General features: G+C 45.2%; 3 protein-coding genes across 5 annotated transcripts; all 3 read left to right on the top strand.

The window, feature by feature from the left end:
* Positions 1-8546: 8546 nt before the first annotated feature.
* LOC115382625 (coronin-1C-A-like) lies at positions 8547-17860 on the top strand. Of its 2 annotated transcripts, none has more exons than XM_030084443.1 (11): positions 8547-8575; positions 11838-12037; positions 13534-13656; positions 14803-14932; positions 15078-15259; positions 15356-15475; positions 15664-15768; positions 15880-16025; positions 16115-16172; positions 16255-16497; positions 16856-17860. In XM_030084443.1, the coding sequence occupies exons 2-11, from the start codon at positions 11840-11842 to the stop codon at positions 16973-16975; spliced, it is 1425 nt and encodes a 474-aa protein (XP_029940303.1). In that variant the 5' UTR covers positions 8547-8575; positions 11838-11839; the 3' UTR covers positions 16976-17860. The 2 variants fall into 2 exon arrangements, with proteins under 2 accessions (XP_029940303.1, XP_029940302.1); XM_030084442.1 differs by lacking the exon at positions 8547-8575 and adding an exon at positions 8672-8846.
* A 1410-nt stretch (positions 17861-19270) lies between these two features.
* Positions 19271-22427, top strand: selplg (selectin P ligand). Its single transcript, XM_030084444.1, has 3 exons — positions 19271-19560; positions 19767-19889; positions 20287-22427. Exon 3 carries the CDS (start codon positions 20303-20305, stop codon positions 21632-21634), a length of 1332 nt encoding a protein of 443 aa, XP_029940304.1. The 5' UTR covers positions 19271-19560; positions 19767-19889; positions 20287-20302; the 3' UTR covers positions 21635-22427.
* A 916-nt stretch (positions 22428-23343) lies between these two features.
* tmem119b (transmembrane protein 119b) lies at positions 23344-26152 on the top strand. Of its 2 annotated transcripts, none has more exons than XM_030084446.1 (2): positions 23344-23481; positions 24882-26152. In XM_030084446.1, exon 2 carries the CDS (start codon positions 24899-24901, stop codon positions 25700-25702), a length of 804 nt encoding a protein of 267 aa, XP_029940306.1. In that variant the 5' UTR covers positions 23344-23481; positions 24882-24898; the 3' UTR covers positions 25703-26152. The 2 variants fall into 2 exon arrangements, with proteins under 2 accessions (XP_029940306.1, XP_029940308.1); XM_030084448.1 differs by lacking the exon at positions 23344-23481 and adding an exon at positions 23570-23664.
* Positions 26153-26821: the final 669 nt, after the last annotated feature.

Below are 26821 nucleotides of genomic sequence, written 5' to 3'. Positions count from 1 at the left end.
GGTACCGAGTGACGCCTGTTTTTATGCAGGAAACAACATGCAAGTTATGTAAACTGTGTCCGAAAATCTGAGAGCTGCAGGAGGAACGAAAACTGTGCAAAGAGCGAATGCGAATTATTCAATTACCTTCAACCATGGGGTCGTTGTGTGTTTTTGTAGATTTGAATTTTCCTTTGATTAGATCAGTCGAAACAAACAAAACATCCCCTGTTCACTCAATCCAAGGGAGCTGCAGGTTTGCTCCACTCATTCGATTAGATTTTTTTTTTTTTTGGGTTTTCCTTTTAACCGGATGATCAGTCCTTCACATGGTCATTTGATTATTATGTAACTTGAGGCACTTACAGTTACCACAGACATTCAAAACAGTTCCAGTTGAACAGTAAATCTAGAGACCGGGGAGGAAAGCCACTTGGCGGCAGCTTTTCTGAGGTTTTGACATAAAGATTGGACAAATGGTTTTTACATTCTGGGTGTTTCTAATCATTTAATTGATTTTTTTTAATTTATTTATTTATTTTTACATTCTTGCCAAAATGTATTTTTTAGGCTTTGACAAGGTGGGCCTGAATCTCTCCAGACCCGTTTGGTTGTTTGCGTCACGATTTGATTTTTTTTTTTTTTTTTTTTTTTTTTGTATAAAAGTGCCTTAACCTCAGCCTTAGCTCTATCACAAAGCGTCACAGGCTTGGCAGAGTTTCTGTGGTTGTGTGTGGAAGGTCTGGCTTTTTGTACATCACTTCCCCTCACTCCCAATAATAACCGCGCCCCCCGCAGTGTATTCACTTCAGCACATATTCTTAGTGTATGCAAAGACACACGAGCTCATCTATGGCCGCTTCCTCTCTCCCTCACTGCACTCATACTCGATGGACTTCCATTTATTAATCGCCTACGATAATATAGTACTTGTTTGATATTGTGGAAATTTGTGGTACACTGTATTGGTTCAATAGCTGGCTGAAGAACCTTAATTGCTGGATTGGAAGTAATTATTTATATTGAAATATTGGAAAAGCTGGATTTCAGTTCTGAAAGTTTACCAGTCCGTATATATTGTTTCTTTTTTCTGTACAATTTGCTGTTTGAGTACATCAGCTTGCAGACATGGTCAGTATTCAGAAACATACAGATACCGTGTATTGAGTGACACTCATAATTAAGTTCTCCTGTTTTGTACCACAGCGAAAATGTACCAAAACATAACACTAAAGGGTCAATACTTTTTTCAGGCTTTGATTTAAAAACGTCATTAGTACCAAGCGGCAGGCATCAAAATGACAATCCTCCTCATGAGTCAGGCACTGAGGGACAATAAGACATGCTGTAACTTCAAATAAGGGGGGGGGGGGGGGGGGGTGTCCAGGTATTTATTGAGTGTATTTATAGAGCACAAGTCTGCCCCAAAGCATGTGAGCTTGGGAGGAGTGGAAAAAACAAGGAAGCTGTAAAACCTAGAACCTCCCCGGGAGTAAACTTTGGTTCTGTTTGTTTTTCTTTTGTTACCTTTTGTGGACCGTACTGTACATTGCCAATGTTCATGTGTTTGCACTTTTTTTTTCTTTTTTTTTTTTTTCTTTTTTTTACATTTTGTTTAAAATTGTGTCTAATTTAAAGTTTATAATGGAAATAAACAATTTCCTGTATAAATTCTACCTTGATTCACCCTGTTTTTTACATGCATGTCATATGATTGGACAAATATAGTTTTAATAAATGTCATTTTTATACATTTAAAACACCGACGAATGTTGATGAAGACCTTGTCCAACTCCTGCAGGTGTCGTCAATCACTAATCAGCTCCTGCAAACGGTCACTCACCCAGAGGAGTGAACACACTCCTCAAACGTTCTGTCCTGAAATGTGTTGGATGTTGTTTTCAGCCTTTTTTTTTTTTTTAGTCAAACTGCATCTGCATGGAGGCGCTTTTATTGAATTAGTCGAATGAAGCCAGTCTGACATCATGAGGCAGGTGACGGCGGAGAGAGAGATCGGCCACAAAGACCAGAGTCCTCCAGGACGGCAGCCGGGCCAAGCCTCAGCCTCAGTGAGTATCTGTCTGCTCTGACGGATCAGGCTTTTATCTGCTTTTATATTAGTGGTTCTGCGTATGGGAAAACTGTTATTTGTTTTGGAAAAGTCATCTTTTATTGTCTTGGACGACTACCAAACTGTCATGAAATAGAGAAGAATGTTTCTTCTAAGACCTGGAGATAAATACATGTGGTTCTGCAGCATTAGATGCAACTTTAATGTATTTATCTGATGTCTTTATGGTGTTTTTACTGTTAAAAAGAAACTTTATTATTGACTGGTTCATTACATAAGTCCTATAAACCCGATGGTGAGGATATGAAAATGTTAATGCCAAACTGGATTATCAACCTTACATTTGAATGTAAGGTTATTTTTTTAAACTTTATGGCTAAAAAGGATATAAATAGTGTTTTGTTGGTAGAAAAAAATTACCCTGAGCCCATGTGCAGATCATTTGGGTCCTTTAAGTCACAAGTCTCTTATAAACTGTGTGCTTGCGAGAAGCATGAGAGAGAATCTGAACTGGAGAGAGAGAGAGAGAGAGCGAGGGAGGGGGTTTCACAAGCCAGTGTCACAGATGCCTCCCACTGCTGCCATTATAACACATCCCTCCAAAAATAACACTCCAGATACACTAAAGTTGCAAGAGTACACATCTGTCAAATAAAGTGGTTTCAGGAAGCCAGAGCTGGGATGGAAACTCAACACTAAAAGAAATGAACACCATCACCCCTCATTGGCTTATCTATTTCATCCAGTATTATGACATTTAACTGCTTTTTATCATTATCCGTATGACGTGTTTTAGTTGTTTGGTTTGAATTCTGTAAAGCTGCTCCATTGTGCAGAAATGTCCTCGGGTGCTATATTGCAGTCGGTGCTTATCAGACATTCAGCATTTTGTCCCAGGCCAACATGCTCAAAAACAAATTTAAAACCAAAATTCTAGCAAATCAGCAAAAGCTCTATATGTGTTATGTAAATATAAGTATATTAACCCACATGCGTACACACACTGATACATACAGGTTTATTTACAAACATAGATGTAACAAATAACATGTAATACAGATTATATGAATGCAAGTAAATACATTTGTAGTGTAGTTATCTGCGCAACTCATTAAATCTGGATAAAACAAAGGGGCGAGTTCATTATTTTAGGAAACAAACATCCAGATGACACAATACGCTGGCACTGCGCTTGTTGTGCATCGGCCAGGAATACCCCATCCGCATGTCACCTGCAGCTGAATCCCCCCTGAGCCCTTTTCGCCTTGTTGTAATCTTCACGCCATCAATCACGGCCGTGGTTAAACTCTGCCGTCATTAAAACCCCTCGGCGAACAATTCAGTTCAGAAGTCCGGGCATCTGTGACTTAACTCACGTACTCCGGGCGACCTTCTCCACAGCCGCCGTCACCAAAACAAGTGTAAACATTTGGACGGTCAGAGAGGAGGCGCACGCAGCACCAACACGCCTCGCCTCCACAGCGGTAATTGACAGTGCGTGGTGTCTCACAAAGGAACGCGTTTGTCCGTGTTGTTGATCTCTCGAATCACACACGGCACTTTTAGATCCAGATCTGAGGAGCGTCTAAATGTCTTTATGTGATTTATAGTTTATGAGTTTGTCAGCGGGCATTAGGACATATTTGCTCCGAGTCTTTTGTCTGACCTTGGCACCTGGCAGCTGACCTCTTATCTAACTTGTCTTGTTTCTTTTTTGGCCTCCTGACTCACTGGCAGCAGTTGAACCCACTTTAATTATAGCCGCCGCAGCATTCCTGTCTGACAGAATAGGGAGAGATAGAGGGGGCTTGGGAGGACCGGTGTTAACCATACAGCAGAATACACAAAAATAGAGGAAGATTCAAGATGGTGAGGGAGCGAAGCCTGTTGTGTGACTTCATTTAACTGGGACGAGAATGCAAATCATCTTCTTGTTACGTCACTGGAACTCGCTTATAAATTCCCTGCTGTGTGTTGACATTAGTGTCTCTCTTGTCCTCAAGGCGAAGACAGAAAGCAGCCATGGGTCAGAGACTGGACAAAGTGTCAGAAAAAGACAAGGAGTCCGTCGACTCTTCCAACAGAGGAGAGGAGAGCGGGGACACCCAGCGGTCGGAGATATCACCTCAAGATGGGAGCAAAGAACAGGATGAGGGTCGTTTCACAATCTGTCAGAGAATCGATGGAATTAGTGGGATTGGCGTCAGAAGCCTGGCCAGCGAGCACACAGGGGAGCGTACAGTCACTCCTGCACGTACAGACCCCCAAACTGGGCAACCAATCAGGGCGCAGCGTCAGCACGAGCGCCCTGTGAACGGCAGGGCAGGGTGTGTGGGTGGAGACACTGAGGGTGCCTCTCCAACCGCAGAGGAGTCAAAAAGTGTCCTGGGTTCAAAGGAGTCAAGACAAACCTCAGACATAAAGCGAGGCTCTGAAGTCGAGGCTGTGGCCTGCGCCGGGACTACAGCTATGGAGGAACGGGCAAATGAAAAGATATCAGGAAATGCTCACAGCAAGTTTGGTCCTGAGACCCAAATCAAGGGTCTTACAGCCTCATGGAATCCCACAAACGAAGAGGACTTCGTAGTACTGGAAAAGGATGAGGCTTGGATATCAGCCGACATGGAAAATAATGTTGATTTAAGCCCCGAGAGACCAAAGGAAAAGGTTCATATATCTGACAGAGGAGTTGATGAAGAGGATTCAGGTCTTTGCAATGACGACGATCTTTCAGAAAATACAAGGAGTACTCCTCCCGAAGCAGGCAATGCGAAGCGCGGCAGACAGTCTGACACATTTTCAGGCGACGCACGTGTTAGGAGTTCACACGCAGCCAATATTGAGAGGGAAATGGCTCAAGTGACAGGCAGCAGGTGTCAGCTAAAAGGAGTTCATCCCCAAGAAGCTGCCCACAGTGAGACAACTGGTCGAGGAAATGCAGAGCGGGAGCGGCGCTTGAACGACCAAGGCACGGGACGCATTAAACGGGAGCAACAGTCGGGATTAAACAAAACTGAAAGTCAGGATAAGGAAGGTCATAGTTCAGGGATCGCTACGCGGCAACCTCAAGAAGCGGATCAGCCTCGGCAGAACAAGCTCCCCACTGCTATCTGTAAGAGGGTTAAAGCAGAGGTCAAAGACACTACCGAGAGAGATGACGGCCAAGTGTTTGCTGAAGCTGCCAACAGTGACCCACTCGAGGCCGTGACTGGCCAATCCCTGATAGCACAGCTGCAAGACAATCCCTCATTTTCTCCGGAACAATGTGATTTGATCCCTTGTTCTCCCGTGCCAGAGAACGAAGACTATCATGGAAAGATACAGATTGCAGGTTTGAAGAGGGAAAGCGAGCTCGTGTGCTTCTCTGCCGTCATCACCCCTCCGCCCGTCACTCATCTGTTGTCTAGAAAAGACAAAACAATGGCCGCGCAAACAGACTCCAACCTGGTAGAATCAAAAATGGTCCCGGACACCGTACCTGGTTCCTGCAGCTCTCCAGGTGAGTCTACGCCCAAAGAAAAGCCCAGAGTCAAAGGTCCACCGCCACCTGTCCCCAAGAAACCTAAAAACCCTTTTATAAAGCTCAAAACCTCACAGCTGATGTCTGCAGACGTACAGAAGAGAAGCAAAAATCACGCTCGCTCGGACGAGAAGGTCAATAGGAGACACACCTTTCATTTCAACAAAGACTTTCTGGGCAACAATCCGGTTAATCAGGACATGTGCCAGCTGTGGGACGAAAGGGGCACCTATTTCGTGCCAGCGAGAGACCGCCGGCTGTCAATGGATCTCTGCCCGTGGGACCATCATTCAGTCGAGTACATGGATGACCAGTACGGAAATATGATTGACTACGATTATTGCATGCGAATGGAACAACTGTCCCCGGACGAAGATCTGGAAAACTTGGACATGCTGCAAAGACGAGTATTCCTGGAGAGGCGATCCAGATATAAATGTTCACCTCCTCCTGTTACAAAAAAGCCCCTGAATCGCCTTTCCTCGGCTGAGCCTCCTCGAATACCTGAATTCACGTCAGACAGTGAAATCGAACAACCAGCTTACTCCGAGAAAAAGGAAGAAAAAGTCTTCACACAGGCCAGCTATGACAACTCCAGAAACTATAAAGACACGTCTGGCCAGAGCAGTAGCACCAACGTGGACTCGTATAAGCCCGTGGCTTTGATTATCAAAGAAGCAAATCAAAAGCAGAGACATAAGAGCCGGGTCAACCCTGAGGGGCCCAAAGCTCCGGTCCGGGTGGCCGAGCAGAGTCCAAGTGTGAGAGTTTCCCAAATGAAAGACACTTTTGATGTCCCAAAGAAATCCAGAGAGAGACCAGCAGAAGTGCAACAGCCTCCAAAGAAGGGTGAGTGATCCGTGTTTAAAAATGTCAGCTGGATTTTTTATGCTTCAATCCTTTTCAAAACAGGCAAAAAAGGACGTGTGCATTATATTAGTGTCCGCTTACATTTAGCAAAATGAACATATAGTCGTATTATCTAAAAGACTCAGAATCATCACGAAGAATCATTTTTTTGTATTTTATATGATCTCACTTTAAAGGCTTTGGATTGTTTTCATTTCCTGTAAAGTAAATGTTAGATTATTGATTTTACTGTAAACCATTCAAGAGTACATTTGCTTCATCAGTTCGGTTGGCTGGAAAAGTTAAACCTATAATAATTTCATTTTAAGCACAAAAATTGTTTGGATAACCCAAATACAACCTGCAAAGAACAACTGATCTATTTTTTACACTGCATTGTTCATCTTTAGGGTCATGTGGAGCTGGAACAGTCCCCAGCTTCCTCAATTCACCTAATTCAGATGTTCTTAAAGATCCATTCACACACAGGGAGAACATGCAAACACCAAATTAAAAATTCCTCAAGTCTTGACCTGAATATGGGGTATGTGTTCACCGGGAGTTGAAAATGTTAATCTACACAGAAATGTGCAGACCTGCAACAAAAGTAAACATGGGTTTGAAATTGTGGATCATAATGAAGTGAAGAACCAGACATGTCCTTCAGAGGTCAGTAGAGAGCAGAAAGACCTACAGTTTAATAAATCATTTGTCGTTCGGCTGGACAAGAATCAGTGTTCTGGGGAGACCACTCAGTCAGGGATTTTGGCAAGTGTTTCCAAAATCTAAGTATCTAGAGCTATTGCATACACTTCTGATATAAATTGTGAAAAAAAGATGTTTTCACTCTTAAAGACAAATCTGTCAAAAGGTCAGAATATTCATAAAACATAGTCTTTGCTTCTTTCTTTTTTTTAATCGAGCCCTGCAAGCCTTGAAATGGATGCTAATTGACTCTAATTGAGTGATAATGTGAGTGACTTACTTTATAATCCTTGCACATCTTTGGAAAGTGTCCATGATGGAATGGATTCCAAACTCTGCTGCCTTTTAGAGGAAAAACAAATAAGCAGGATTATTTTTTTTTTTTTTTTACAGTTTTCATTTACAATTCAAGCAAATTCATAACAACAACACCACCCATTAACAATTGTTTATTCGGTAAGCCTGTAACCTTCTCCATATCTTACACATGAAGTAGTGCAATCAGATCTTCCTTCTTCCAGTAGGTCATCAGTACTTACTACTGAAATTCTTGGCAATTGCTTGATTATACAGAAGAACATAGCAAAACTTTTTTTTTTTTTTTTTTTTTTTTTGACAATTAGACCTCAGACCTTTTAGACCAAGACTGGGAAACCTCCAGCCTGCAGGGTCCATCCGACTGAGGGGGACATTTTCTTTAAAGAATTTTTTATTGCAGCGAACTCCTGTTTTTTGGCATGGAAATCAAGGATCACATTATTTATTTATTTATGTATTTATTTATCTATATTATTTTATTGCATTTTGTATTGATAAAGTAGATATTACAGTGTTATGTATTCCATGCCTGATCTGAAGTCACAATTCATTAAGAGTACGAACAATTAGAATTAATATTCTAACGTTTTGACGTGAACAACAAAGGACTTTTTAACCCAGCTGCACTCATTTTTGTTAGCTCCTATGACAGACACTTTCTTACTTGCTAACGTTTTACCTTTTTACTTAGCGAGGCTTTATTTTATCTGTCAATATCTATATCTAATATCTAATTTATTATGATGATATTTTAAACAAATGAACTTCTACTTTGTTTGTTTTTTGGTTTGGTTAAAAAAAAAGTCCCTGACAAATTGGGCAGACTGGGGAGGTGGGGGGGGGACCTGGACCTGGACCTTCACACAAAAAGACGCCACTTGCTTCAAAATACACATTTTTTGCAGCAGCTGAACAGTTTGATCTGAAACGGGATCTAAACACACACATAAGCCCACATGTAGCAGGAAAAAAGCGAGCTCTCCGCCTGCCCACCCCCCTCTTCTCCATTCACAGCTTTGGGGAGGAAAAAAAGACACATCTCGGCTCTCCTGTAGTGCGCATGCGCCGTGGCCGCTCGTCAGCGTTTCCCATCGACTGTAACGAGATGAGGACAGACCGCTAGTCCTGCGCAGGTGAGGAGCGGACCGGGGATGCTCTCTGCGAGTCCGTCCTGAAATACCGCCACATCCTGAACCCCCCCGCCCCGCCCGCCTCGGCAGTGAAGAGGGGGAGCAACAACAACACTGCGGCCGGCCGGGGCTTTTCTCCTGAGGAGACCAGGGGACACTAGAGGACCGTCCTGCAGGATAAGGGCGCGCCTAAACCGCCACATTCATGTGTTGTGATTGATCCCCCCCTCCCCTCCCCTCTCGTGCGTACGAAAATCTTGCATAGATTTAGGAGGTAAGAACGCCTGCCTGCACAGTGTCTTTGCCTTGTGCGTTTTAATTTTTTTGTTTTTGCGTGCGGTCCGCGGTTGTGCAGCATCCGTGCTGCTTGGCCAGACGAGGTTTTTGAGAATGAGAGGAGCCCAAAAAAAAAAAACCTGGGTGGAAATATCTGCACTTGCGTCAGCTGGAGGCTAATGGTTAGCTGTTAGCCTTTTGGACCGAAACACGCTGGAAGAGCAGGGAGGGACCGTTAGAGCTGAATAACGCGGTTTTTTCCTCCCCTCTCTCTTGGATGAAGGGAGCACACTCTCTCACACACACACACACACTCACACACACACACCCTCTCCTGTGTGTCTCGCTAGCGGTGAAGACGTGTGTGTGTGTGTGTGTGTGTGTGTGTGTGCGCGGCGCGCCGCTGTGGAGGCTGGACCAGCCCCGGCCGGCTCGCACAGCTGCCCCGGCTCTTCCTCCTCCTCATCCTCCAACATCAACACTCAAACCATCTTATCTGATTGCATTTTTTCCCCCTCCCCCTCCCAAAAATCTTCTTAAATAAACTCTTTTTTTTGTTTGTTTTTTTAGCAGCGCTCACATCTGGGGAGCGCTCTGCTCACCAAAACACACCTCCTCCCCCCTTATTTGAGTAATGGTTAGCCCGCATGGCTAAGTTATCTTTAATCTTCATCACTCTGGAGTTCGTTAAAGAATCCCGTCAGGGGAAAAAAAACAGATGAGTCTAAGTGGGCTTTATATTTCCTCTGCAGGTGTGCGGTTATTTATTTCTAACAGGAGCAGAGAGCTGGGCTTTGCGCTCACAGCTAACCGTTAGCCCTGAACTATTGTTTCCCCGTTAGCGCCGAGCAGCCCCCCTCTGCCTCCATCCCGTCCCTCCTCCTCAGTCTGCTGCTCCTAAAAATGCAGACGGGCCGCTGATCTCCCAGCAGGCCGGGGCCGAGCTCAGGTGGCTGTGTGGCTGCATGCTCGGTGGCGTTTTGCACACACCCTTTTAGTCCCAGACTCCTGCAGAGCTGCTGCTGACTGCATTTTATCGATATGACGGGATGAGTGTCCTCCTTCAGTCCTGCACAGCATCAGTGTGTGTGTGTGTGTGTGTGTGTGTGCCTGCTGGAAGACACAGCACTGTGTGCAGCCTCCATGATGCTGATGAGGATGAGGAGGGTGCTGATGATGATAGCCAGCACTGCCCTGCTGTGTGTTAGATGCACACGGCAGTGTGTAATGGGAGTCTGCAGGGTTTGATGGAGCAGCTCCTGAATATGTGGAGGCAGCAGCCGGTGAATGGAGCACCGGTACCGACCGAGGGAACACGCTGTTCTGCGCTCGGTTGACGCCGTCCACTGTGCTCCTGCAGCCCTGCAGCATCATGATCTGTGTTTACAGCTCTGCTGAATTATCTCGGGCAAGAATCTGACTGATAAGAAGGTTCGTTTCTTATCGTCCACCTTGGAAATGTTTATTCATCTCTTAACTTGGTCTTGCATTAACAAATTGAAGTGCTTTTTCAGGCTAGGCTATATCTACAGTATTATTGTGGACCGCGTTGACTTTTAGACATCCGTCCATTTTGATTAAATCCCTTTGAAAAATGGTATTTTTGTATTTAACTTTAAAAATTAAAGCAAAAAAGTCTCTCTGGGGAAAAGGCAGTCCACTAACTCTTGCTGCTGTGTCTCCTCTGAAGCTGTTTGGTGCTTTCCAGGATTCACCCGCCTTACACTAACAATAATATCCCATAATGTGAATTACATCTTGGCATGAGCGTTAAAACCAACTACAAAACATCTTTATGCAAAAGACAGGAACTGATCATTGATTTAAAAACATGACTTTTAATCAAAAGTACATTTTGACTGAACTCCAGCAGCAGGCTTGTTCCAGTTCTGTGCAGAGCTGTGAAACCCGCGAAAAATTTTTTGGGAAAGTGTGCCGTGTTAACATCCATAAGGCCAGTCATTCAGCTTTTCCAGCTTTTAACGTCCTGGATGTGCAGAAGCAGGTGGTTTGGTGTGAAGACAGACCTGTGGATAATTGGAGGGAAAACTGCCGCCTGTATAACGGCTCAGTGTGTCGCTTCAGACTGGCAGCTTAATTATTGCCCCGAGACATATTTTCCAGATAATTACCCAAAAAAGCATGTCTCTGAAATAGTGGCAAAAAAGTGCTGAGGACAGTTTCTTGGGAAACGCAGCAGATGGAGTTCAGACGAGCCGCATTTCTATGATTCTCTTATTTCACCTCCAAAGCAAAATGCAACCAAGTTGCCAACAGTGCAGTCAACTGTGAACACTTGTCTCCATGTGTCCTGAACCGGTGATCTAGATTAAATTACCGTTAGTGAAGAAACGGGAACTTTATTCTGTCAGATGCACTGAGCTATTTATTGTTATGGATCGACAACTGAGAGCTTTTCCTAAGTCTGAGAGCAGCAGCGGGCCATCTGTGGCGCGTTCACAGGAACTGATGCAGCAGTAAAAATACATCATGAGCGACGACAGCTCTGACACTACATGCCTGCATCCTAATCGATAGGCCCGAAAATACGCTACTATTTTGACAAGCTGGATTGTTTGAATGTGTTTTTAAAATAACCCGTGCGCGTTCTGCCCCCATGTTCAAACTTGGAGCCATTTTTAACCTCCTCAAATAGTACAAAAGGAGGCAAAAGTGTTTAGTTTTTTTCTTTAAATCCCACTTAGACTGGCTGAGAGTTGGCAGCATTAACATAAAGTAGTAAAAGAATCTGCACGGATATAAGGAGATAAATGCAGCTACAGAAAAGCCAGAGTCCTATGTAGAGCTGACGGCTTCACAGCACACTCTGAGTCAGTCACAGTTAATCAACATAACGTCAAACGAGACAGACTGCATTGGCAGAAAGATCAAATTTACCTCCGCATCCTTCACAGAAGAAGCTTTTCTGCACGCTTCTTTGAACGCCGTTGAAATGTCTGAGCGGCTCTGTGCCTCCTTCCCTCCTCAGATATGTTGCGGCGAGTTGTGCGACAGAGCAAGTTCCGGCACGTGTTCGGCCAGGCCGTGAGGAACGACCAGTGCTACGATGACATCCGCGTGTCCAGGGTCACGTGGGACAGCTCCTTCTGTGCCGTCAACCCAAAGTTTGTCGCCATCATCATCGAGGCGAGCGGAGGAGGAGCCTTCCTCGTGCTTCCCCTGCAGAAGGTGAGGCGTCTCTCCAGAAAGGACGGCGATCTGAAGCAGTGTTCGACAATAACTGTTGTTTCATGGAGATTTTTAGCGCTGCCATGTTTCACAAAGATTCACACTTTTTTTTTTTTTTTTTTTTCTATCCTCCAATGTGTGGCTTAGTCACAACTTATCATATCATATTCCGCTAATGGATTCACAGTTCACATTAATATCCAAGTGCTAACTACCAGTCGGAAGAGGATGAACTGTTAACCAGCCAAAGCTGCCGGCGACACTGCAGCTGAACAGACGGGGGGGAATCGCTGCCGAGCAGAACAATGGCGTGAAAACGCTCCAGCATCCACAGCATGACTAAACAGTCATGACTATGTTTCATAGTTTACAACTCAGAGCAGCCGCATGAATCACCATATAACGGTCTGATTAGACCTTCTCAAGGGCTGCATAGAAAAAAAAAACTAGAACTGCTCTGAAGGAATCTGTTGAACCCAGTGCTGTTGAATATTTTTATAAAAACTATAATCTATAAAAAAATGGTGCTAAGTATCACAAAAAATACTGAAACCAATACCTAATTTGCTGGTTTTGTGTGTAAAATGTAATATATGCAATGGGGACGCCTTGAAATTTAATCCTGGGTCTCGGATCCTCCGCAGCTTGTGTTGTGATCACTTTCTCTGTGAGGGTGTCGTGTATATCCAGAGGCAGATGAGTTTCAATGAAAGTCTGTTGTCGTTTCATAGTATTGAGAACATGCGGAGAGTCGATTGTGTAGGTCAGCTGTGCAGCGTGACCCGACCCGCTGCACCCCCAGGCTCATATCTGCGGTAAAAAAAACTCATAGATAATCAATACCAAATCTGCTCCACAGTAAAGACATCCAGCGTGCAGGCGATCACATTACCGCTGCCTCGGCCGACAAAAAATGTATTGTATTGGCGCTAAATGATGCTGCAATACAAATGCTTGAAAACTGAACGAATCTGAGAGTGTTTTTCCGATATTTCAGTTCTAGAACTCGGACACATTCTGGAAGTCTCACATATTCTGGATCTCACTAACGTGTGAATACTAGAAGCTCCTGTCTGTGTCGAACACACTTGTTTCCTCTTGTATTCTGTGAGTGTGCCGAACACACCCGTGCGTGTTTGGAAGAAATGTGGGATTAGCTGCACTAAACATGGCTGTTGACCGATAAAGGGTTCAAACAAAGCTCAAGATCTGCGATGGAGGATTAGCATGAAACAGCAGGACTGCTTCAGAACATGAAGTTTTTCTCAATTCTGCAGAATATTAAAATATCCGCCGAAGAAAAACGGCCTGTTTTGATGAACTAACTTCACCTCTCTGTGCCAATCAAGCTTTAGTATTTGTGCGTTTTGTTTAATAGTTGTGATTCAGGCTGAAATATTACGACACAGCAAAGGACTGGAAACGACTATGATTTACTTTGAAAACAGCAAGGTTTAAACCCACTGATCCCGCTCTCTGACCTCTTTCTCCTGTAGACTGGACGTATAGACAAGGTCTACCCGACAGTCTGCGGTCACACGGGCCCCGTGTTGGACATCGACTGGTGTCCTCATAACGACCTTGTCATCGCTAGCGGCTCCGAGGATTGCACTGTCATGGTAAGAACACGGCGAATCTTGAGCTTTTTTCTTGTTTTGCTGTGGTTATTATGTCTTCAGGTGGTGAAGACGCTGATCAGCAAAATGTGTGAAGTGACAGAAAATTTATTGCATTTAGTCTGAGCTTTCGGCTTTCTAAGAATTTGTTACATAATTAGAATAAATTTGTAGGATTCATTGAATCGAATTAAATCTGAGAATCATATTAAATCTTGAGGAGAATGACTATAATGGTTGACAAAATGGGATTTTTTTTTCATTTTTTTTTTTTTCATTTCTTGAACTTATTGAACATAAAGGTCATTAAATGTGATGGACTTCTGGGATTGGTTCCAGCAACCCTGAACAACAAAAGGCAGTGTAGAAGATGGATAGTTTAAATGTAGACTGGTGAATTAATATATAAATGCGTAATAAATCCATTGCTGATTATTATTGATTAAAGCAGCAGGTATGGAATGTCATGAGTTATGTAATGCCTTCAGAGGCACAGCTCCAAGTCACCGGTACAGAGAGATGACGAACAGCTCAGCTCAGTTGATAACATCAAGGTTACAAGTGAAAATGTGACGGTTAGTGAGGAGGGGAAAGAAATGCAGCATTGTAATCCTATGTGTAGGATATACCTGAAAAAAACAGACGGATCGACGACAAAGATCCCTTTTCAGTGTTTTCCAAACTCAATAAGCCACTCAGAAACTGTTATATCCAAAGAACCGCACACCACACTGGTGTAGGCCGTGCACTGCAACCAGCAGGGTAATAGTCTTTTATTATGGGAAAGTGGAAAATATTTAACCTAACCGAAGCCATTTTGATATAAACATAGTTTACATTGTTCATTTTTTCTCTGCCAAACAAATTCAATAATCCAGCTTCAAAGCTTCATGACCCTCATGGGCTCGTGACCCTATTTGAACTCCATGTGACCTCACGTGACTCCAACAGCCACACTGCAGATGGATGAAACAGGGCAAGTCTCACCCTGTAGCGAAACCTCAGGAGACGCATGCAAAGAGTCCCCCCACTGTTTAGACTGTCCAATGAGGTCAAAGAGCAGCATGAAGTGACGAGGCGTCCAGTTGATCCGGTTCCATTTCCTCCAGGGATCAGTGAAGCCCATGCTGTCTCCGTCTATCTGTCCAGGTGTGGCAGATCCCCGAGAACGGCCTGGAGACGTCCCTCTCGCAGCCCGTGGTGGTGTTAGAGGGCCACTCCAAGAGGGTTGGCATCGTGTCCTGGCATCCCACCGCTCGCAACGTTCTCCTCAGCGCAGGTAACCTTTGGCGGAGCGCTCTGCCCCGCCGGTGCAGCCGTCTGTCCGCCGCTCGCTCCGCGTGTGTGACACAAGGCGCCCGAAATAAACGCGGACGCCGAGGCGCGCGCGCGCTCCCAACTTGTGTGCGCGTGTCCATTTTTAGGGTGCGACAACCAGATCATCATCTGGAACGTGGGCACGGGGCAGGCCATGATCAACCTGGAGGACATGCACCCCGACGTCATCTTCAGCGTCAGCTGGAGCCGCAACGGCAGCCTGCTCTGCACCGCCTGCAAGGACAAGAAGGTCCGCGTCATCGACCCCCGCAAGAAGAAGGTGGTGACGGTACGGGAGAGTTCCGGGTCCCTCACGGTGATGATGATGATGATTCAGCATACGGCACCGACCGATCAGTCTGACAAGTCGTGTCTGCTGTTACAGGAGAAGGACAAGGCGCACGAGGGAGCGCGACCGATGAGAGCGATCTTTTTAGCAGATGGAAGCATTTTCACCACCGGATTCAGCCGCATGAGCGAGCGCCAGCTAGCTCTGTGGAAATCTGTAAGTGTCTGCAGTCACTGTGATCCACGACCCGCCGATACGTCACCGGCGGTTATAATCACTGTCCATCATCCGCTCTTTGACTGTCCGTTGGAGACATGAAGGGCGCTTAACACTGACTTCACTTTTCCAGATCTCTTTAGGAGAGGAGGTTCACCTCTTTCAGTGCACGTTTTGTTTGTTTCCAGGACAACATGGACGAGCCGATCTGCGTGCAAGAGATGGACAGCAGCAACGGCGTCCTGCTGCCCTTCTACGACCCAGACACCAACGTCGTCTACCTGTGTGGAAAAGTGAGCGATCGGACAGATTGAAGAACGACCACAAAGCAGAGAAATAAAGCTCCGAACACAAAATGAAGTGTTTTGAACTGAAATGCTGTGATTTTTGCCTTGTGGCCGCAGGGAGACAGCAGCATTCGGTACTTTGAGATCACTGACGAGGCCCCGTTTGTTCACTACCTCAACACCTTTTCCACCAAGGAGCCCCAGAGGGGGATGGGGTACATGCCCAAGCGAGGCCTGGATGTCAACAAATGTGAAATCGCGAGGTATCGTGCTACTAAATTGTCTTTTTTTGTTTTGTTTTTAATCATGCCTCAACCACCGTCATCATTCACATTATCTATCATCTCTGCAGGTTTTACAAATTACACGAGAGAAAGTGTGAGCCGATCATCATGACAGTCCCGCGTAAGGTGAGGTCAATCAGATCAGCCGTTTTATCGCCGCCGTCCTCTTCCGCCCCCCCCTGACGTTTCCCTTCCCCGCTCCGCCCAGTCGGACCTGTTCCAGGACGACCTGTACCCCGACACGGCCGGGCCCGACCCGGCCCTGGAGGCGGAGGAGTGGTTCGCCGGCAGGAACGGGGGCCCGATCCTGATCTCGCTCAAACACGGCTACGTCTCCACCAAGAACCGCGACCTGAAGGTGGTCAAGACCAACGTGCTGGAGAGCAAGCCGGCCACGAAAGCGGAGCCCGTCTCCACCGTCCAGAAGCACGCGCCTCCACAGCCGTCCGTCGTGAGTGTTGAATGGAAACACGAGTTTGGCATGGTCGCAGTCTTCCTTTAATTTTCCTTTTATTGTCACAGCTCGGTGTCCTCTCCGTGAAACGATCCGAACGCTGTTTTTCTAACATTTGGACGCCGCTCGCTGTAATTATTATGGTTGGAATTATTCACAGAAGTTATGGATCAGCACATACTTTGGTATCTGGGTCACAATACAGCGGAGCAGCAGGGGGAATAGTTAACGGCAGCAGAGCCTTGCTGCATGTTATACGGCCGGCCGCTCATTTCGGCAGGATTAACGCCAAATGTGCGATCTGGAGCGGATTCAGACTGTTTACGGGACCCTCTGTCTTGTCTTTTTGGCGCAGAAAATAGAAGACAAACTGGAAGAGGTACTCCGAGAGTTCAAGTCACTCAGGGACCGCGTCATCCTTCAGGACCGCCGCATCGCCAGACTGGAAGAGCAGGTCGCCAAGGTCGCCATGTAGGACGCCCGACCGCTCGCCGGTTCCAGGAGAGGATCGAGCGGAAACGGGGTCAGCCACGGCCAAAACGTCTCACTATTCGGCTTCACGGAGGGCTTGGCGCCATCCGAGCGATGCGGCCAAGCCGACATTCCAACACGGACTTTATTTTTCCTCATCAAGCCTCCCGTTTCACACTCTGCCCCAGAACGCACCGAGAAAAGGAAACGACTCTCAGCTCATGTCCACCTCTGAAGAAAAGACATTTTTGTTGATGGGAAAAGTCTTAAATCTCCTTTTTTTTTTTTGTTTTTTTTTTTGTTTTTGTGGTAAAACATTCTTATGTGAAGTTTGTAATTACTACTCAAAAACTGTATGTAGCATCAGTATTTCCATTGTTCTCTATTTTTTTTTTGTGTGTGTGTTGCCAAATATGACGTGTGCGGTTTCATGCACTGCTTTTACATTTACTTTTTTCATTTTCTTCCTGTTGTACATTCCAGTTACAACCTGGTAGAACAATATATATATAGTCGAAGCTGGATTTTTTTTTTTTTTTTAAACGATAGCTGTTGAACTTTTAGCCCCGTTTGCTCATCGATATCCATCAGATTCATGAATGTGGAAGAATTCCTTTGGAAACATTTTTGTTCCTGTTTTTCTGGGCTTTGAGATTTAACAGTGGGTTTTAATTGGTGGGGGGTGGGGGTGGGGGGGGGGGGTTGCATCTCTCTGGTGTAAATGTTGTGCGAAATGTTAGTGGTGCCTCTTGTCACTGTTCGGGGTGGAACCGCAGTTCGCCCTCTCCAGTGCGTCTTGGTGTCGGGAAGGGACCACTCACCCAGCTTGTGTTTCACTGAACCCCGAAAAACAGTTCTGTGCACATAATAAAAAAATTTTCCACATGAATCCGCCCAGTTTTCTTCCCGATTCTTAGATTTGAAATCTCATAGTTTCCACTCACAAATAGAGATAAATCCATTCAAAAATGTTAATGGTTAAAAGAAAAGAGTTGTGGTTCATTTGTACAAGCGAGCAGCTGGTAGGTGTCTGAATATGAGCGATGCAGGTTGGAAACTACTTTCAAAGGAACTGAGTTTTTTTTTTTTTTTAAACGCCCCTTTCAACCGTCAGACACATCTTCCTTCGTTCTCTGAACATCCAAAATCTCACCTGTTCATCCATCATGGGTCTCTGCAGTAAACAAATCTGGACTCCACCGTTCTACTGTCATCAGGACTCCTGTCCTCTCATAAATAACACCTCCGTTCAGAAACCAACACTGCTATATGTGAACATGAAATGTGAACCTTCATTCAGATTTGAAGTGTAATGAAAAAAGCATGTCAGTTTATCTTTTTATGTTATAAACTGATATGTCCCCAATAATAAACCAAACATGAAATATGTAGTTTAAAAAAAGAGCTATCTCTAAAGATAACAATCTAGTAGCAGCAATAGTTGTTTCCATATTGCTAAAACCATCAGATGACACTATAATCCACATGAACATCTGATATACTTTAAGAAAAGATGAGAATATGCTTTTAATGTTCTTTATTAGTGAACAACTGCCAGAAAGTATGATTCATTTATTTTGGATCATTATTATTATTAATGTTCAACTGAATCAAACTTTTGCCATTTTTTGGAAGTTGAGAGTCAAGGTAACAGATGCTTATGGAGGTTTTTCATAATTCTTATTTTTCATTGTTTTGTAGATTCTTGTTCATGGCCGGTGGATAAACTAGCAGGAGGAGAGATGAGAGAGAAGTAAGGAAATGTATATTTTGATTTAATTTTTTTTTTTATTTTTAATGAAAACCAAACCATTTGTTTCTCTACGGTGTGTGTGAAACGTGAAGTTTTTGATCAGTGGAGGTTTACAGGGTTCACAGTGGTACTGATTTGGTTGCAGTGTGCAATGCCACCACAAGATGCCACCAAGTCCAACACACTGCTCCCTCAACACTAATAGACTGACTGTGTTGTCATGTCCTTTATAGAGGTGTGTTGTCAATCTGAGGCCTCCACTCCGGCTCTATTTTCAAGTTTCATCGAAACAATATTTACCACCACAAACAAGCATCACGTCGTTGCATCATGTGGCTCTTTTTTCAACCTCTAATGCTTGACTTTTCTTTTTTTTTTTTTTCCTTCGTCTTCTTCTTCTTCTTCTGACCACATCTCAGTGTGACTCATCTCTACAGGAAGTGACAGTTCAGATTTCCACAGAGGGCGAGCATCTCTGTTTCCTTTAAGGGTGCAAAATGTGAGCGCCTGAGCTTTGTTTGTAAGCGTTGCTATGTGTGTGTCACGATTCAAACCTGGAGCGTCAGGGACGTCCCCACCACCAGGCCTTTAGGAGTGATATGCATATTTGCCATGTGGTGATTTATGTAGCTGGAATCTTGAGCGGTTCAGAGCTCTGGGGGATTTCTACCCATGTGGCCTTTGGCCTTGAATCTCAGACAGAAGTGTGATGGAGGTCTGTCATGAGAGAAACTCTGCCGCGGATTAGAGAACCGACTACTTCCTACACTGCTGTGCAGAGAGAGCACGCCACACACACACCGTCACCTGAGGTCCCTCGGCTTCACATGAGCAAGGTAAGAAAATTTAGAAAGTCACTAAAAAAACCTAAATGTTCTCAAGATTACATTTCAATTCTAAAGAACGTTTGAGAAAAAAACTGATGTGGCCCCATGATGAGGCTCCGTGTTTCAGAGGGAAGTGTCTGACTTATCTGAAAATGTTGAGGTAAAGGCAGTTTTTTTTTTTAAAGAGTGTGAACATTTCCTGTTTCTTCTGTCAGGCTGTGCCACAGTCAGCATGTCAGAGCTGTGAAGATGTCCCTTCAGGGAGGCTGAAATGAACTGAATTCTACTTTTATGTCTTTTTGTCCTCACGTCCATCTTTTCACTTGACCGGCGGCGAGGTAAGACAGCAGCAACTGTTTCTGGAAACATAGTGTCTGTGATCGATCGAGTCTTACTTCTGGATTCATTCTCACGAAACGCTGTGATATAATCTGTTACGTTGATTTGTCCAAAGTTGAAGGTTTCATCTACGATTTTTCTTTCAAAGTTTTCAGTGTTTTTGCAAATCAAAGTTTTGTCTAAATGAAAAGAGAACTAAACATTTTTCAAGTGTCTGTGTTGGTTTTTTCTGCAGACATGAGGCAGAGGGTGTGGTGAAAGACACATGATTGTTATATCATGAGATGTCACTCGCAAACACACTTTTTCCTCCAGTTGTGATTATTATGACCGTCTACAACTGCTGAATAAGTACCTTAACTGAAGTGTATCAATACAACTTTGCTGTAATTTCAGATTTTCTGATCCAACCATGATGCTGATCAGCACGAAGGTGTGTGTGGCTCTGCTCTGGGGACTGTGTGTTTTCTCTGCTGTGGAGTCCGAGAGTGTTGACACACCAGAAAACAAAAACAGCACTGAAAATTCAACCGCGCCGTGGAACACTTCAAATGTACCGAACAATGAAGAAGAGACCACGGCTGCAACCCGGGCTCCGTCTCAAAAACCCACAGAGGTCAGTGCCGCTACAGAAGCAGCGAGCCGGATGTCAGCCACAGAGGAAACAGACGAAAAACAAGCAGCAACCAGCACTTCTAGTGGAAACGCCGCTGGTTTGACAGCTATGAGCACCGCAGCGGCTGCAACAGCAGCGGCAAACACACCGAGCGTGAGGCCGATTCTCAGCTCGACAGCAGCGACGACAGCCGACCGGGCCGCTCCGTCTTCTCAAAGTGCGACAGGCGTCGAGGGAATCAAACAGACCGAGGGTCAACATGAACAATCATCCATCGCTGCGACCAGTGTGGATAATCCTGCAACAACGTCCACGGCACTTCACCAAGAGGCGTTTTCCACACAACGCACAGCCGTCACAGAGCCGGAAAGAAGCTCGGAGTCTTCTCCCACCGCCTCTTCTAGCAGTGAGATTCCCATCTTCATTCAGGAATCCAGCACTCCGTCAGTTTCCTCCGCATCTACAGGAGGGATCAGCCCCACCTCTGGAGCAGCACCCGTGATTAAAACCACATCTACATCCAGCAGAATGTCTGAGAGCCCCATCAGCACCGAGCTTTCACACACATCCCGGTCATCTTCGATGGCAAGCAGTCCCCCCTCCTCCTCCTCCTCCTCCAGCTCTGCTGCTGCCTCCACCCTGAGCGAGGCCCCCAGCTCCACCGCTGCTTTCTCCACCAGCCCAGCCGCCCTCGTCCCTCTGGGCCCCAAAAAGCGGCCAGATCCACAAACGGAGCCTCCTCCGGCGACGACGGCAGCCGCGCCCCGGGACGTCACCAAGACCACGCCCGGCACCGAGGTCCAAGCCTGCTCCACCCGCGCCGTGATGAAGCACTGCCTCATCGTCATCGCCAGCCTGGCGGCGCTGGCCACCATCTTCATCATGTCCACCATCGTCCTCTGCGTCAAGCTGTCGGCCAAGAAGTACAGGGTGAAGCGATCTCAGGAGGGGACCGAGATGATGTGCATCTCCGCCCTTCTTCCCGACAGGAGCTACAACTACACCAGGCAGCGAAACCCGGTTCCCAACGGCGTCCTGGTCATCCCCAGGGCGGGGGACAGCGACGAGGAGGGGGGAGACACCGTCACGCTCAGCAGCTTCCTGCCAGAGAACGACCGCTACGTTTAGGCCGGCGCTTTCTTTACGGATCAGACCGGACTGATCGGTATGAAGACGGTCGCATGATAATACTCATGCTTCCTCTTTGGTGTTGGTGGAGCACGTCTCGTTTCTGAAAACCACACGGACCGAGAACAAAGTCGCGCTTCGAACTCCAACAACCGAGTGACATTTGGTGGAGTCAGGTAGAGAAATGTGTGTTTTGGACTAAAGCTTGAACCGTTTTGCATACATTCACATTCAGCCTCCACTTGGGAATTCATGTCAGGATGAGGCGAGTGATCAAAGTGTGTGTGTGTTTTTCTTTCTTTGGAACATCCGGAGCAGAGCCCTGATGGTATTTCACTTTGAGGCAGGACACAGGAAGGCCTGCTCAGCCCAGGGATTACTGTTCTGCACAGACACTGTTCACTTTACAAGAGCTGCTCTGGAAGCTGGACTCTTAACTGTATTGTGATAATTTATTGAACAAATGCTTTAATTTAACGTCACGGTCATGCTGAGTCTGTGTAGCGAGCCTGTCATTGAAGAAAAAATGGTTACAGTCATGAACCTCTTTGATAATAATAAATCATTTGTTTTCCTCAGAGAGAAAACCGGCAGCTTCCACTTTTGATTCACATCAATTCCAGGATGATTTTCCACGTTGATGACTGAAAATCCTCATTGATAGTTGCTCAATAATTGTCAAAACCTTTTCAATTTACCTAAAAATGTTTTGCTGAATTGTGCAAAGCTTTGTATTTTTGTACATTTTCTCTGTTATCAGTCAGTAGATATAATAAAGCTGAAATCCTTTGAACTCAGTCAGTTCCTTATTCATGGAATCGGCTTCACAAAAGGCTCTTCTTCTTCTTCTTCTTCTCCTTCTTTCCTTGGACTGATTTCATATTCATTTTCCTCCCTGTGCAAACAAAATACTTCTCTGAATGCTTGATGGGGGCCATAATACTCTTCTTTTCCCTCACATTTAGAAATGTGCAGCTGAAAACAGACTTTGGTGACTATCAACAGAGCGGAGACGAATGTAAACCTGCGGGATGCCGTATACTTCATCTCCTGCTCCTGATGACCATATAAAGCTCGCCTTGTCTCCGGCGGCCGCTAACATCGCAGACTTGCTTGCAAAAATGCGTTCACTCATAACCCCTTCACGCTCACTCCCTAAAGTGGTCACACACGCCATTTAATTGCTCGACTCTGGATTAAAAAAAAAAATGCTGCATTGTATCTGAGGGTCTTTCTCCATCCCCCCTTCTCCTGTTTGCCCACACAGGAAACATTAACCTCTTCCTGCATTGGCAGGTTAGTCATACAAGCTGATCTTTGGCTTTTGAAAGCCTACAGATCTGCTGCATCTGTGTGGAGTCTGCTGTCCATCAGAGGCCAATATTGATTGTGGTTTATAAGACTTTTGTCGTCATCGCGTGTTTATTTTTGTTGCATTGGCTTGAAACGTCCATTCAGCTGCACAGGAGAGTGGAGGAGAGGTCCCTGCCCCCACAGCGCTTTAAAAACTCCTACCTAACAAGAACAATCTGTGTGGAGGCCGGAGAGCTCAGACACTCTGGGAAACCGAAGGGGGAGGAGAACAGTGGCGGGGAGAAGGAGGGATTTGTCCTCATGGTTAACAACATCCCTTTTTTTTTTGTTTTTTTTTTTTTTACATCGTCCAGACAAACCTCCCAGCTGAAATCTGAAACTGCAGAAGTGGCGTGGCTCACTGAGCTTTTGCCACTCTCTCTCTCTCTCTCTCGCTCTCTCTCTCTCTGTCTGGCTTTAAGTTCACTTCTTCAGACCTCAGTCTCCATCGGTGGGGGTTTTCAACAGGCACACTTCTGCTCCTGACGTGAATGGTGAGTAAAAGGCTTGTTCTCTTCAGTTTGTGGTCATGAAGTTTCCCTGTGCATCCTGAAATCATGGGTAGCTGAACTGAAGCAGGGGGAAACGACAGCATCATGAAGCATTCACAGCAGCATCCAGGCACAGGAAGTAGAAACACGAAGAGGTAAAATGAAGAACTGCTTCTGGTATTTTGGGTGCGTGATGTTTATTTCCTTATACTGTATACAGTGGCATGTCTTGCTTTGTACATTAGATCTGGTGTGAGAGGGTGATTGATTTGAAAAGAAAAAAAGACTTCCTGCCCCCTTTTCCAGATGAGAGCTGGGGTTCGTGCAGCCCAGCTTGCACACAGATGGAGCACACACAGCGGAGGAAAGTGTGTGTGCCGCTGCCACTTTGCATGAGTGGAGAGAAGACTGTGATCCATATACAGTAAAGTGCAAACGTCTCAGGAAGTACTGACAAATATTGCTCCCAAAAATAGAGGTGCTGCAAGTAAATCTTAATATGTGACGCAGTGGAAACCGAATGGACAGAAAAGAAATTGACGTTTAGTGTGACTTAACATTTCACCCAGAACAGCATCAATCTCCTTTTGTTAACTGTTTTTGAAGGATTCCTGTAAAAAAGACACATTTTAAAGCTCAAAGTCTGCTGACTCTCCATGTAACCCAAACACACATCAGGATGTTGAGATCAGGACTCTATGGAAGACATGTTATCCGAAAAGACATGAGCTGAGGTTTCATTTCTCTTCTTTTTAGCAGTATTCTATATTAGTCTGCCCAAAAGAGAATTTCACTGCTAAAATATCTCTGAACTGTATTTTAAACTTCTCATTTCCGTATTCTACGCTCTAGTTAATGTGCTTTGTGATTGTTTAATCAGTTCAGTTGTTAAACTGATCCTGATACATCCTGAAATTGTTTACGTGTTCAATTATTACAAAATATGCGATGAGCAAATGTTGTGACACCATCTTGTGAAATGCAGTGCAATCTGAAAACCCCTGAGCTGCAGGGCTGCAAGAGAATTTCTGCAACATTAAGCTTTTTTTTTCCCACAAACTCACCTTTGATACTAATCCCATTTTGCTGACAATAGGATCACTGGCTTTCACTTCTGTATCAATGATCTTTCAGCTACGTGTATCGTCAACCTCTGCTCTTAATGACTGTATAGTCAACCCTAACCCAACATCTTCTTTTTCCCACTATGAAGCAATCAGACAGGTCAGATGATTGGATTGCTGTTTGAATAGTCTGGAAAAGGTGTTGAATAGCATGCTGTTTTCATCTGGAAGCCGATGTTTAACTCTGTGGCCTAAATGCAACACATGGATGACTGTCTCGGGGTTACTTTTCTACAGCCTGTCTTCACAAATGACGCTGATATTTTGTTTGATTTGCAGATCCAGAGGGGGAAGCCATGCTCCCGGCGGCCCTTCGTCAGATCGGCGCGGTTGTGCTGCTGTGCCTCTGCAGCAGCCTGGCCACACCTCTGCTTCTTTACAGTCCTCCAGAGGGAAGTGCAGATGAAGGAGAACTTACTACCTTCAGTGTTCCTCTTTCCACCCTCAACATCTCTTTCGAGAGTGAAACCACCCCGGTCAGCCCGTACCGCGAGGAGGCAGACGCTCCGAAACAGATTGTGAGATTCCTGAAAGAGTACAAGCTCCTCATCGCGGTGGCGAGCGGCCTCATCCTGCTCCTCCTGCTCATCGTCTGCGGGGCGGTTTTTATGAGCCGCAGACGGAAAGTCAATGCCTACTACCCTTCCTCCTTCCCCTCGAAGCTGTACGTGGACGACAGAGACAAAACTGGGGGGGCAAAACTTTTCAACGAAGTGGAGGGAAGAGCGGCTCCTGAGCAGGAGAGCGAGCCGCTGGATTCTCACAAGCAGCTCCAGGCGGACATCATGAAGGCGGTGAAGAGCCTGCGCACACCCAACAAATGCGAGAGAGGTGACCCGAGCCCGAAGGTCGCAGGTCACAGCCCGGAGGAAAACGCCACGGACCCTCATCTGCTGAGCATCCCTGAGGAGAAGGCGCCGTGCGAGCTGTCTGAGGCGGCAGCAGGCACCTCGGAGTCGGGCGATCCGGAGCCGTCTCAGCCGCAGGAGGACGGTTCTCGAGAGGCTTTGATTGGCAGGAGCCTGCGGCCCTCGTCTCTACACATTCACAGCGACTCCGCCACACTGCAGCTCATCGCCGGAGAGAAGACCGCCTTCTAACTGCTTCCAGAGCAGATACCGATCTCTGAGGCAAAAAACAAGGAAAGTTACTACAATCCACAGATGGTTATCTAATAGGCTTTTTATTCCTATAAATATAGCAAACCTCATTTTTAAACATATTTTTATAGGACTGAGGCCTGAGGGCCTCGTGGTTACATGGCTCCGCCAAAGAACTGAGTGGCAGGTGAAAATAAAGACTGCCAAAACTGAAGCTCTATATTTATTGAAGTCCAATTAAACAAAAAATATTAAGAACTTACTCATGTGCTGATATACCAATGGTACTATGACTGATATAATGCGAGTGACTGAGATATGACATTTTTATCATCCGGCGTTCGAGATGTCATGTTATTGTAGGTTTGTGGCTTAAATATGTTCATTCAAAGTTCATTTTTTTGTAAACAGTGAAGATATGTTTTATATGTAAATAAATTGTTGCCATACCTTCTTGAATAATCAGAAAAAGTCACTAAACTCAAGGTCTGTTTACTCAAGCTTTGTGATCAAATTTTCATGCCATCATGCTTGATTTACAAATTTGTGAAAGACTTCTTTTGAAAATCACGTTCAAAATATCACATTAGGAAGCAAACAAAGTTAGTGTAATCTAATGTGATCAGTTTCAGTGAGCGTGGGCTTTAGTGTCAACCTTTAAAAAATATTGTGTTGGCAACAATGCGACGTGATGAACGAACAGCCAGAAAACAAGATGCTCCTGACCTCCGACTGTCGCCAATACGAGGACTAAAAAAAAAGTTAATGTTATATAATATTGATCTCTATTAACACCTGTGGTGCAGGTCACTGTTACGGTATGAATTCAGAATCATTTCATCATTAAGGAGAGCTGATCATTTATCAAAAGAAGACATAAAACAAAATGTGAGTGAATATGCTTTTATTGCAGACTTTCAAGGAAGCATTTCTACATTATTATAAATTACACTGAAAACTACTGGACCCTTTCTTTGTGTCAAGCCACATTGCTCAGTTGCATATCAAAACAGTGCTGAGGAAACTTCAAGAGCTTTGAGCTTCGATCCAGACCTCCATCACACCTTTCAAAATAACACTTTTTTTTTTTGTGCCACAAAAAAAATCTTAAAATATACC

Source organism: Salarias fasciatus, assembly GCF_902148845.1.
Source record: "Salarias fasciatus chromosome 7 unlocalized genomic scaffold, fSalaFa1.1 super_scaffold_4, whole genome shotgun sequence".
NCBI classification, from domain to species: domain Eukaryota; kingdom Metazoa; phylum Chordata; class Actinopteri; order Blenniiformes; family Blenniidae; genus Salarias; species Salarias fasciatus.
Note: the sequence above shows the minus strand (reverse complement) of the source record. Positions and strands in the feature narration are given on the sequence as shown.

Bases quoted from the DNA above. Each gene is read 5' to 3' on its own strand.
- selplg (XM_030084444.1), top strand. From the start codon at position 20,303: ATGATGCTGATCAGCACGAAGGTGTGTGTGGCTCTGCTCTGGGGACTG.
- LOC115382625 (XM_030084443.1), top strand. From the start codon at position 11,840: ATGTTGCGGCGAGTTGTGCGACAGAGCAAGTTCCGGCACGTGTTCGGC. The intron at 14,933-15,077 runs GTAACCTTTGGC...GTCCATTTTTAG, and splicing joins CAACGTTCTCCTCAGCGCAG to GGTGCGACAACCAGATCATC. The intron at 15,260-15,355 runs GTACGGGAGAGT...CTGCTGTTACAG, and splicing joins GCAAGAAGAAGGTGGTGACG to GAGAAGGACAAGGCGCACGA.
- tmem119b (XM_030084446.1), top strand. From the start codon at position 24,899: ATGCTCCCGGCGGCCCTTCGTCAGATCGGCGCGGTTGTGCTGCTGTGC.